General features: G+C 44.3%; 1 protein-coding gene across 1 annotated transcript in view; it reads left to right on the top strand.

Annotated features, from left to right (window-relative positions):
* The window catches only part of LTBP2 (latent transforming growth factor beta binding protein 2), a 1,878,832-nt gene that overhangs the window by 1,261,419 nt on the left and 604,114 nt on the right, over positions 1 to 13,299 (top strand). Inside the window, exons 14-15 of the mRNA XM_085626762.1 lie at positions 4,961 to 5,086; positions 7,544 to 7,663. Coding sequence (XP_085482888.1) covers positions 4,961 to 5,086; positions 7,544 to 7,663 — 246 coding nt within the window. The remainder of the gene's footprint in view (positions 1 to 4,960; positions 5,087 to 7,543; positions 7,664 to 13,299) is intronic.

Below are 13,299 nucleotides of genomic sequence, written 5' to 3'. Positions count from 1 at the left end.
CAAGTGGAGGGAGCCAGTAAGTTCCTACAATCCAGTGTTTGGTCAGGGAAGCAATGCACCAAAGCCAAATCATAACCCAAAGAGCAAGGTCAACATGACTTGGTCATGTGTCCAAGAAATCACTGAAAGGAAAAATAACAAAAGTAATGGATGTGAAATTGTGAATGAACTATATGGGCAAATGAAATGCCGATGCAACACAGAAAGATGCCAGACAGGCCCCTCAAGCATTCATGGGTTTAACTAGTTATTCTGCTTTTCATCACCCAGAAGTCCCACTCTTAACCCAGGCAGCCTGCTTCTTACTGTGCGCCATCTGTCAAAGGTCCGTCAAGCACAGTCTTATAAGAAAACACCCCACAGGCCTTATTGTAGCAATCCTCATTCCCGAACACCCTATTGGTTCCTAGCAAAACCCCCACCCTTATTATGGGCCCTGTTGCTGGTGCTGTTTTCTGAGAGTACTTTTATTGAAGGAAGCCACTGTGCTGAGGGTGTGAACAAAGGATTGTGGTTCCCAAAAGAAATTTCCATAGGCCAATACCCTTTCCTTGCTTTTTGATACTGCAATCGTCCTTTCACTTATTTAGGCTATTAATTAGAATTTCATCTTCAAAGTCTTAGGATCCATCTTTTAATCTGTGAAGGAGAACTGTTTGTTTGGATACCGCAGGCTTTTTTCTGAAGATGTGAAAGGCGGTTAACTTTCCAGCTTTTTGGAATGCTAAAGCTACTGCCTTCTGTCCTACCAATCTGATTACTGAAAATGGACCTACATATAGGGGGTGAATTTGGAAGGGTTGGCCAGAACCTGGGGATAACCAAATTAAATCTCCTTCCTTGTATTTAGTTACCATTTGCCTATGGCGATCTGAAAAAACTTGTAATCCGATTTGGCCATTTGAAAACGAAGCAAGTGTTAGCTTTTATATTAGAGATTTCAGATAGTAAAGCTGCACCTGAAAGGACATAGTTTTGTGGCGAAACATATGCAAATAATTGTGAGTGTTAGCCAAATGGCCAATAAAATGGCGAATGACGAAGAGATGTGAGCTGCAAATTGTTATATGCTAGTTCTGCTGTGGATAACCAGGTGACCCACTGTCTGTTTTGGTTCACACTTTTCAGCGGCAATATTGTTCCAAATATTGATTGATTGATATTTTGTTGCCATCCATCTTGAGATGATGACTGATTGCTTTCAAATTGACTGTCCCCAATCGATGTATCAGCATGTTTCAGAATTTAGAGATGGCTTGAGTACTTCTATCAGTTACAATCATAGATGGTAAACTAGGTATTCTGACAATATCATGGCTAATGGTGGAGCTGTAGGTATTTTGTGTGAATAGATGAAATGTGAATTTTTTGGGGTAAAAAAAGTAAACAGCCAGAATTGAAGTGGATTTTCATGATGATCGTAAGTCAGTTATGAAATCCATTGACATCTTCTTCCAAGGTTGATTTGTCGTGGGGAGGGGATTCAGTAGGACAGATGGCTTTTGGTCGTATTTCTTCATTTGCGCTAAGTGGGACACTGGTGAACATATTGTTAAAAATCTTGTCTCGAAAAGAGCCACAAAAAATAACTCTGTACTAAATCTACATTTTTCTTTTCACATAAATGTCTTGCATTAGGGGAGTCCTAACACCAATACAAAGCTTTTCACGCAAATCTATATTGGGAAGAAAACATTTATCCTATAGGAAAAAGTCCTCTTCTGAGAATCTTCTTTAATTCATTTATCTTGTTTCAACATCTTTAACTCAGATTTAACTGAGTTCTAAAAAAAAAACATTCAAATCAATAATATTATCATTTTGCATAGCCAAGATATAAGGTGCATCTGTGGCAATTTTTTCTGATTCTGTCTTGCCTCGACAAAAGATCAGCTGTGCCGTGTCTTTCTCTGGGTATGTAGGCTATCTCGTACTGGATGGGCATTAGAACAACTCATTGGTTTAAAAAATCCTAAAATTATATGGTCTGTTAAAACAGTTACATAGTATGCTGCTCTTTCCAGATGATGACACCAATGGGAGAAGGCTTCTTTGATGGCAAACAGTTATTTTTCATACATAGGGTAATTCTGCTCAGTAGGTGTTAATATCTGAGAAAAGAAGGTGATTGGATGAAATGATTTAACAATGAAATCTCTCTGGGATAAGATTGCAACTAAGGGAAATGACAAAGCATCAGTCTCAACGATGGATGGATAGTTTTGATTAGCATACTTCGAAATAGGCGCTATTGTGAAAGCACAGTTTTCAAATGGTTAAAGGCATTTTGCTGTTCTGGTCTGCAGTTTAAAAAGCAATCTTTTTTTAATAATTACCAATGAAGTGTCTATAAAAATTAGAAAACCCCAAAAGTCTTTGTTACTCTTTTACAGTATGGTGTAACAACCATTCAGTCATACCATAGGGCATATGAGGATCTATGATAAGGCTCTAATCACACAAGTTAAAACCTAGAAGTGTAACTGATGTGGTTCCAAAAATGCATTCATCCAGCTTAGCACACTGAGAATGATTGCACAGTCTGTGCAAAATGTCTTTCACATGCCGTGTATGTTCCTCCAAGGTTTGTGAAAAATGAGAATATCATCTAAATATATAATAGTGAAGGTGTCTAGTATGTTGCAGAAGATATCATTGACCGGGTGTTGAAATGAAGCAGAGACATTGCCTAAACTGAAGAGCATGCCTAGCTACTAGAAATGCCCGTACTTGGTATTAAAAGCAGTTTCCACTCATCTCCTGAAGCTGGAGCTTTGCATAAGTTGAAGAGCACGCCTAGTTACACGAAATGCCCACACTTGGTATTGAAAACAGTTTTCCACTCATCTGCTGCTTTAATTTGAACAAGGTTATCCTTTCCTCTAAGACACAGCATAGCGAAGGTTTTCGTTCAGCAAAGTTGGTCCAACAGTACGATATTTAAGGCACAGGATATATGTTCTTCAATATAGTAACATTTACATTTCTGTAGTCTACACAAGGTCTCAGCTCCATTTAAGTGAGGGACAAATAATTGGATATCAATGGTTCAAAATAGACACAACCCCCCATCTTTTCATATCATTGAATGCTGAGAAGGCCTTTGATGCAATTCATTGGCACTTCATGACCATTACCCTGCTACACTTAGGTTTCGGACCACGCTTTAGAGAATGGGTCAGTTTGCTGTACACAGAACCGATGGCCACACTCAGGGTAAATGGTAGACTGTCCTCTGCCTTCCCCATTAGGAGTGTAACCCGACAAGGCTGCCACCTTTCCCCACACCTTTTTGCCCTAACCCTGAAGCCCTTAGCAAGTCTGATCCATGCCCATCCTGAGGTCAAAGGGTTCTGACTGAAGGGCTCTTGTATCCCAGAAGAAAAGATCTCTTTATATGCAGATGACATCCTACTATACCTTTCTCAACCCCAGGACACGAACCCAGCAGTCCTCCGCGCCTTTGAACGCTACCGTACTTACTTTGGTCTTATCTCTCCCGACAGCTTAAAATAACTAGACAGGGTTTCCAATACCTGGAAATCTATGCCACAACAGATCCTGAACGATGCATTGCCCGCAACGTCAGGACAATACTAACCGACTTTCAAGCAGACGGCAATCGCTGAAAACAAACTCCCTTTAATGCTTGTGGAAAGAGCAGCGTTATTTAAAATGATTGTCCTTCCCAAATTTTTATATGCTTTACAGAACACATATGTTAGGCTTTCGGTCGATATCTTCACCTGAACTGAGGGCGAACTAATAAAATTATTGTGGAATAGGATATCGCTTCGCAAATTGCAACACAACCCCTACAATAGAGGCATTGGCCTCCCAGATCTCCGGGCAGAATATTGGGCATCTTACCTAATAGCTATCAATGATTGGGATTCATGGATAGAGACCACCTTACTTATGCTCTAGAAAGAACACAATTTCAGCTTCACCCCCACGAACGCTACCTTTATGGTGGTATGTCCTCTCCTACCAGCTACTCAATTAACCTTACAGCCATGGGAAAAGGCCAACCCCTCTATTGGATGGGGGTAAAAATCACTCATGAGACCCCATTATAGATGGGTGGAAACTTGAAAGAAATAACCAAATTAAAAGGTTTCACCCCCTGGGATTCAATAGGCATTTTCAAAATAGGCGACTTGCTAGAAGAAGGTGCTTTGATGTCTTTCTCCTCCCTCCAGAGGAAATTCCAGCTTCTCGACAATCAATGCTGCAAATATTTGCAACTCCAACATGCCTTTACCTAAATTGCGAATGCCAAAACCTACACTCTAAGCCACAGTACCTTTCCTAGCTATCTGCTGTGTAGCCATGTGAACAGCAGACACATTTTCACCAAGCACTACTGTCTGGTTGTGAACGCAGTGGTTGAATCAGCAGTGGGGATGGTAGTCCTCCACAATGTTTCAATAAAGGTAAATATGCTTCTTGCTTTATTATAATGTAATAAACTGCCTGCTGTTCTGATTCAAGCATGTGGATATACAAAATATCTAATGCAGAAGAAAAAAATTAGTTACTTACCTGTAATTCCAGTTCTGTAGTGTTGGTATCTTTCATATATGTTCAGATTCAACCGTCCCTGATCCCCAGTCAGAGCCTCAGTCCTATTACATGCTCTTCTCACACTTGTGCTTTGAAATCTGAGCTGTGGTAGCTTCTAGTGGAAGTAGGAGAGCTCAGCATTTTCCCCTCAAGTTTGGATTGCTTTACATTAGGTAAATGTGCTGCTAAACACTGTCTTTGAGGCTTATGGCCAATTTGTCATTGTTTGCTGCTACTTAAATTTACTGGGCGTTCACAGCCCGACATATGGGATGAATCAAGCATGTGACTATATAAAATATACTAATGCTAGAGAAATGGTAAGTAACTAGTTTCATCTGGTAGGTTGGTTATTTTACACAAAAGACAGTAACTGCAGCTTTGTCTCCTGCAGAGATTGATCGCTGTGCTGTGTTCCCGAACCTCTGTGGTGCAGGTACCTGTATGAAGAAATCAGGCGGCTACACCTGCTTATGCCATCCAGGCTTCCGCTTAGGCACAGGACGGACCCGCTGCATTGGTACAAGATCCTGTAGAATGAAAAATAATATTAAGGGCAAATGTGGCATAGAGTATTGGGCGTCTGTACATCTAACAAAGTCATAGTTTAGAATGCAGGAATGTGCCAGAGAGGGTAGTGAGGAAGTGTGTCCAGAGACATAGGCGTTTTATTGACTTTAAACAAAAGCGGTTCCACGATTGAAAACATGCACCAGTCTTATTAAATTAATCGTGGTAATTGTAGTTCACAGCAGTATGTTTATCCACATTTGTTTCAATATTCGCTGACTAAACACACAGCTAATGCTGGGCATCATATTATGTATGTATGTTTCATACTTTTGGTGCTTGTCAGAAGAAAGCAGTCAATAGTGTAGGTGTGCATTTCTGCTGTAAGTTCCTATTAAGCACCTACCAAATCTCAGGAGATTCCACAGAATGCAGAGACTGCAGGTGTAATAAATAGTGCATGGGTTTGTTATAAATTGTAGGGATGTAGCAAACATTGTTGGTTTATTTTACTTAGCACATGAATACTGCACGGGGCAGGGATGTGAACATGAGCGTAACTGTGGGAACAAATCAGAGATTGAAGGATCATAGTACAGGTGAGGGAATGGAACGTAGAGCATCAGTTGGCAAAACGCCTCAGAGTGTAGGAACTTGACTCAGTTGGTAGTACCTTGAAGATCTGAACATGGCACAGAGAGTTGAAGCATTGCTCAGAGGGGACAGGAGTATTATAGACCCTGGAAGTGTTACTTTAACTGTGGGTACATGAGGGACAGCCTTGAATATACTGGGAATGTTCACGTGGTGTATCAGAGGTTTTCTCTGAATTCCCGTTCTCCTTATGCTATTTGGTTTTCCTTCCCTTTGTCATATGTATATTGTTGGCAGCAGCCTTGATCCATCCTAAAGCTCTGTGTTCTTCTTGACCAACACTGTCTGGAACATGAATCGGTCATGTATAGCTCCAATCTAGTGATTAAAAAGCCAGTTCTAGATTTAAAAAATAGGTTTCTTCTCAGCCAACCAGATGCATTCCACATTGCCAGGAAGATATACTGCTCCAATGTGTGCTCATTTTATAAGAAAGACCTATATTTGTAGTTTTTTAGGTTGGAAGATGTTTCTTCTCTACTGCCCACGTACCCAGTAAAATCTGAAATTCTAAATCGAAAAGGGCCGATGACTGCTATGCATATGTAAGATAAGATTATGTTATGCCTAAGTCAAACGATGGGTGAAATGTGTTCATTTGGTTATTATTATATTGCTTTCTGTACATAGATTATTGCTTAAGATCCGAATTTGAAATGTTGTAATCTAAGTGTTAGACTTCGATGCAGCACGACAATGATAAAGTGAGTGTATACAAACCGTGTTGAAGTCATCTACATGTTTCGCTTTTTCTACTTGACTTCTGGCTCGTTTACACTCTCACTCCAGTGAATGTCGTGAGAAACCTCTAAGTAGGGGTCTACTTAATTGAACATAAAGGAGGCCAAAATACCGTTGAATCAGTCCCTCACAGTTTAGCCCTACACAGTCTAACCCCATAAGCTATGAGAAGAGCAAAATCAGATCATTAAACACCCTCTGCACACCTCTGTCGTCAGGAGATGTAGAATAAAAGACAGGTTCTACGAGATTGCCTATTTTAAAGGCGGGATCATATTGACATTCAATTTAATGCAGTAGTTGTAAGAATTCTTTGCAAAATTAATTAAAGATTATTGATCTTAATATTCTTACAATTTTTTTTGTCATAAGAGTGTTGGACGAAATGGCTTTCTGTCAGTTGTGTCTTATGGAGACGTGAGGAGGTGGCTTGTTGGCCTGATTTTTGCACTCTTTATGGATTCAGGGTTGTATTGTGTGGTCATAATTCATGATTAATTTGTTCAGTTTGGGAATTTGAGCTGAAACTATTCTTTGGCCTCCTATATGTTGTATCAGATGGATCTCTTGGGAACACCTTTGTTTGTTCTGACCGGTTTCTCTGCTTCTCTGGTTTTAATAGATAGAACCCCCTCTTCTTTTCAGTTTTGAAAGCTCTAGGGGCATTACCTCCAGAGTGAAACACGTGTTGTCTGACAAATTCTCGCGCTCACATGTCGTGCATGAAAATCTGTTTGAAAGATAACAAGAATAAAGGCATCAAATTCTACTCTTCGCTCAGCTTTAGTCTATCCCTATTTAGTATATGCAAAGAGTGGCGCCAACCGTTTTCTGCATACCTCGAGTTGGTTCATGCAAGAGCTTTATTCTGGTTCTGTCGTTTGGAGGTGACGCTAAATAAAGGCCACTTGGCCTCATACTTCAGAAATGAATGAGGGCGCGACTGTGGGTGAACGGTTTCATGTCTGTCCTACTGATCCAAAGGGCTGGGAGTCTTTAGTGTCCTCAGCAGTGGGAAAGCTATATTTGTTGAACAGTGGCAGTAGGACTGACTCTGCTTGTGTTTCTCCAGATGTCAATGAGTGTGACAGTCCTCAAGTGTGCCCAGGAGGAAGATGTATCAACACCCCCGGCTCCTACCGCTGCGAGTGCGATAGGGGATACACCAGAGTCTGGGGAGGCCACTGCGAAGGTGAGTGTGAAAAAACAACTTCCCGCTCCTCTTGGATATGTTTCCTGGTTTTTGTCTGAAATGCAAAATGAAAAATGTCCAAATACAGTCAACCATTTTACAAGCACCGTCATACAAATCCCAGATACCCATCTGCCCCACTTACTTATGTTGTAGTCACCCTCACTTGCGTGTGCGTGTAAAGACACACAGACCCTTTCTCTGAGCTCCTGTCTGTCCCGCACACTTACCCCGGACTCAGATATTGCCACTTATGGCCTTTTACTCCAGTGTCAACTCATAAAGTGATATTGCATGAGTGGTATTACTTCCCCAGTGACATTAAATGAAATGATATCACAGTAAGTAGCATAAGACCGTAAATGGTTACAGAGTATCTGAAGAAATTGTAAATGTAGCGCTAATCTAGTTTTCATAACCCACAATTATACAATTTTCTAAAAAACAAATACCTTACACATTGATTTAATATATTTCTGAGTGGATAACATTACTACTAAAGAGCTTCCAAATTGATAATATTACCTCAATCGTATAAATGTTTAATTGAATACTGTAGATGGAATGAATTAACATGCTGGATCAATATCACAAAAGTTCTCAGTTAGAGTGGTTGGATAACATCTTTGGCTATCTTTCTGGGATGAACATCTCTTAGAGTGAGAGTTTGAAATGTGCAACCAATTGATTTTTGTGGTAAATAAATATAGTCACCTAGATTAATTGAGCGATAGGTGGCCGGAATATGGTGCGTAAAAATGCAGTTGCGAATTCAAATTTGGTCAAATATATACAGAATACACAAAATGTAGAGGAAACTATGTTTAGAAAATGTATGCATGTCACAACGCACAATAGAGGATTTTTGATTTTGGATACATTTGAGATTACTGAAGTGCTTCTGAATATTACCCAGAAATGTTTTAATACTGTTACAGTCCGTCAAAACTCCAGCTGCATTAGAATGAGTGTGATGGTAAACATGTACACCAATCATTTTGGCAATACTCATCGTGGCCAGCAGTGGCACAGTTACGGCAGGAAAGATTGCCCTATCTGTCAGACTGTCCAATCAGCACATGGCAGCAGTGGTATCCGTTCGGTAAATACCCACCAGCAATCAGCTTTGCACATTAGTCACCATAGTTCATTCACTTCATACATCAGTTTTGTTTATTACCGCCAGGATGGCTAGGTTACCCTCCATCTGCCTACCAACAATGTTCTAGTGTCAACCCCAATACTTAGTATTATGCCACTGTCATATCAGGCAGCAGTCAGATGTTCCAGCAATATTTTTACAGTCATGGTTATCAATATATAGCATAGATGAAATCTATTATTGAGATAAAACAAACTACGTTCCTAACCCTACCCCCTGTATAACCCGGTGCTGCCTTTAGACCAGCTATTGAATAGCACAATGCCACATTATCACTGTAACCTCTTAGAATTTCACCAGGACTTCCCAGCTCCCAGCACATCCTGATCCGTTACTGAGTACACAGGGTTATATTTAATCAAGGATGTGTTTCAGATTTACCCTGCAAAATACAATCACATGCATCATGAGGGGGGTCACCTATTCTTTCAACTACCAAGGGCCATTAAGATACGCTTCCAGTTCATCGCTATGTTGTGTTTATCTAATCGAAACGTATTCTGTGAATCTACTTGCCTTTTTCTCTGACTTGGTTCGGTGAAATTAAAACCATCGAACAGTTCTAAGGGTCGAAAGGTATTGTGAACACAGTAACCTCTTAAACGGCAGCCAGTATTTTTGTATGTGAAAGCACTCCAAACCGTGTGATAAAACCGAGCCGTCACCTGGGGCAGACAGGCATCATCTGCTCCTTGATCCTTCCTAGAAAGTCTATGTGGTATGAGTTGGTCTAATGAATAAAATTGATTTACATGAATTTAAAGCACGCATTTCTATTCACCGACTGAGCATATTCTAGTGTTTTCACCCAAGTTTTATCCAGTAATTGCACTCACATAAATTCCTCCAACACAACCCTTATTCTCAAAGTCTCCACTTGTAAAATTGGGTATAGTGTTTTGCACACAATCAAGACCGCGTGTGTAGCATAATCAAGAGTCAACACCATTGACAATGTGTCTGAAGGTATCAGGCATCCAGGAGATCATGAGCAGAGAGCAGACCAAAAGAGGCACTCTATTTGCCAGCAACTTTCCCAAAGTTTTGCACTGAGAGTTGAGGAGCAAGAGAGGCCTGTGTGAACGCACATCAAGCACGTGAAGCGGGCAAGACCTGGTATCAGTAGCACCACCAGTGTGGAGGTAGGGTGGACTCTGGCAATTCCCCCTTCATGATCGAGTTTTGGTACATTGCCAAGAGTGTAGGAACTAACTGAGCTATACAGATTGAGTAATTTTAGGTGGTAAGCTTTCTGTGCCAGGTGTTTTACCCTTGACTATGGCAACTTTAATTTCCTGTTTGGTGATGGACAGAAGCGATCTGTCTTTTATGACATCCATGGCCATGTTGTACTCCCCACCCATCACACAACATGCGTCCCAGAACATAAACATATAGGGGTTCAGGGCCTCTAAATATTGTACCTGATTACTGTTAGGTGCATATAGGCCTATCTGAAAGAGACTATTAGTTATAGAGTCCTTACCTTGGAATTACCCCCAGGTGTCAGACTGGATCGGGAGAATTTTTTTCGTAGCGGTACCCCTGCGCGTCAGTAGGTGGTATCAGTCGACTCCGCGTTCGTTGTCGGCGTCGTGATCACCGGGATGAAGTTGCGGTATCTACTTAGAAGCCGCCCCTGCACGCTGACGTCAGTTCTTTCTTTTTCCGCCCCAGCCAGCGCAGATCCGGAGAGAGCGGTACCTTAGTCACTTTTTGCCTAGCATTTTGCAACTTTTTGTCGACATCTTTTTCGAGTCATTCGACTCCTGGTGCACAGGAATGTCACATTGGCAGACCGGCTTCAAACCTTGTGACTCCTGTCACAAATTGATGTTGGTTAGGGACACGCACCTTGTGTGTCTGTGGTGCCTGGAGCACAACCACGACCCGAAGTCATGCGCCGACTATCGGGCCATGAATCCGAAGTCTTTGCGGGAGCGGTCCCGAAAGCTTCTGGAGGCCCGGCAGTCAGCTCCATGCCGCTTGAGATCCTGGTCGAGAGGGAGGTCGCTGGACCAGTCGCGGAGTCACCATCAACACTCCTCTTCCAAGTCTTCGGGTAAGTCGATGCACAAAAAGAAAGTGCAGAAGCACCGTCGCTCTTCGAGATTCCCCCCGTCCGTCGGCTGACGCGCCGCGGGTTGAGGAAGGTCGTCGTCTTTCGGCTCCGCTCGCGGAGCCTACTAGGTCGGCTCCGAGATTCCCTCCCTTCACTGGAGCCGGAGCGACCCCTGCCCAACTTCGTACTTTTGACGAAGCCCTCCACTCCATCTTTGGGCTGCCGGACTCTGCCGGCGTGCCTTTGGGCCCCGCGGACTCGGCTGGGGGTTCTTAAAACACCTCCTCCGGCGTCGAATACATTGACGACACCTCCGGCCCCTCCTATGCCGGTTGTATCCTCAGCCGGCGTCCACCCCGGCCTCCTCCTCAACTTTGACACGGAGCCCCGGTACCGGCGCCGACCGGTACTTTTGTACCACTGTTCTCCACTGGTGTACCTTATCGCTCTGAGTGGCAACCATAGGAGGGTGAGGAGGGCCGGGAGGGGTCTGTTGACCCTTTAGCAGACCACTTGGATGAACCGGACTGGAGAGAGGAGTTGGGTGAGGCCAGTGGTCTGGACACCTCCACAGACCTTGGCATGCTTTTTTCCCCTACCGTGGCTATGGAGGATGGAGCCTCTTACGCTGTGCTGTTGCGTAGGGCGGCTGAGGCTTTGAACCTTGTGCTTCCTACAGTGACAGTCAGGACCAACCTCCTGACTGAGGTGCTGCAACCGGCAGCGGCCTCTTCGAAGCCCCTGCTGCCGTTCAATGAGGCCCTCATAGACATCCTTCTGGGCACTTGGTCCAAGCCCAGCACATGGGCTCCTGTGGATAGGATGATTGTCCGGCACCACCGCCCGGCCCCGGGTGACCCCATTTTCCTCTCCCAGCACCCTATCCCCAAGAGCTTGGTGGTCCAAGCCTCAACTTCCAAAGGCGCGTTCCCTACTGCTCCACCACATAGGGAATCCAAGAAGCTGGATCATCTTGGGAAGAAGATGTTTTATTCAGACAGCTTAGGACTGCAGTCTGTGAACACCGCATGTCTCTTGGGCCGTTACACCTAATCTGTGTGGGATACGGTCACGCAGGTGCTGCCAGAGTGCGCAGAGTAGGCCCGGGCCGTTCTCTCCCGTGCAGTTGCTGAGGGTAGAGACGCAGCGAAATTCGCCATACGATGTGGGCTGGACACCGCCGACTCACTAGGCAGGAGGATTTCAACGTCAGTAGCCCTGAGACGCTAAGCCTGGCTGTGGTCCACTGACTCCTCAGGCGATGTCCAAACGACTCTTTTGGACATGCCCTTTGATGGCCGTCACTTGTTTGGTGACAAAGTTGACAACGCGCCCGAGCACTTTAAGGATTCTAGGGCTACGGCCAGATCATTGGACCTTGCTACCACCTCTCGTCCCACGCAGTAAGCTTTTCGCCCCTTTCGTGGCTATGGAAGGGGTGCCCCACCACGTTCCACCCAGAGCCACAGGCCTGCGCAAGCTACCCAGCCTCTGCGCGGCTGGGGATGTGGGACCCACCGTCGTCGGTCTGGGGGCCAGCGGGCAGGCCAGTCCACCACCACCACCTCCTCTGCAGCAGCCTCCAAACCTTCCTAGTCTGACTTTTCAGGGCCACCAGTTGCCAGTGGGTGGCAGGATTCGCCATCACCTCCCCCGCTGGCACAACATCACGTCAGACTGGTGGTTTTGTAGAAAGTCTGAAGGGGCTACTCCCTCCCCTTCGAGACTAACCCTCCCTCCATGCCACCCACTGTCCTTCTCAAGTCGGAGGATCATCTTGCCTTTCACCGTCAGGAAGTTATGGCTCTCCTGGCCAAGGGTGCTATCGAGCGGGTCCCTGTGCCAGTAGGTCGTGGTTGTTATTCCCACTACTTCCTGGTACCCAAGAAGGACAAAGACCTGCGTCCTATCTAGGATCTCAGGGACGTCAACCGCTTCCTCCAGAAGGAGAAGTTCAAAATGTTGACATTAGCTCAGGTCCCGTCTGCCCTCGACCCTGGAGACTGGATGGTAGCGTTGAACTTGCAGAATGCCTATTTTCACATCCCCGTCCTGCCTGCCCATCGGCGTTACCTACGGTTCACAGTAGACCACGAGCATTTTCAGTTTACCATGCTCCCCTTTGGCTTTACCAGCGCCCCTCGGGTGATAACGAAAGTGATGGCGGTGGTCGCAGCTCATCTGCATCAGATCAGGGGTTCCAGTCTTCCCCTATCTCAACGACTGCCTGTTGAAGGCGAGTTCGCTCCAGGCTGTCGTCTCCCACCTCCAGACTAATGCGGACCTCCTGCATTCGCTGGGGTTCACTATTAACATGCCGACATCACACCTGATTCCCTCTCAGAAGCTCCTTTTCATTGGGCGGTTCTGGATACAGCGCAGTTTTGGGCTTATCCTCCCAAACAGCGAGTC

The sequence above is a fragment of the Triturus cristatus genome, chromosome 9 (genome assembly GCF_964204655.1).
Source record: "Triturus cristatus chromosome 9, aTriCri1.1, whole genome shotgun sequence".
Classification (NCBI taxonomy): Eukaryota; Metazoa; Chordata; class Amphibia; order Caudata; family Salamandridae; genus Triturus; species Triturus cristatus.
This window is presented reverse-complemented; position numbering and strand designations above follow the sequence as displayed.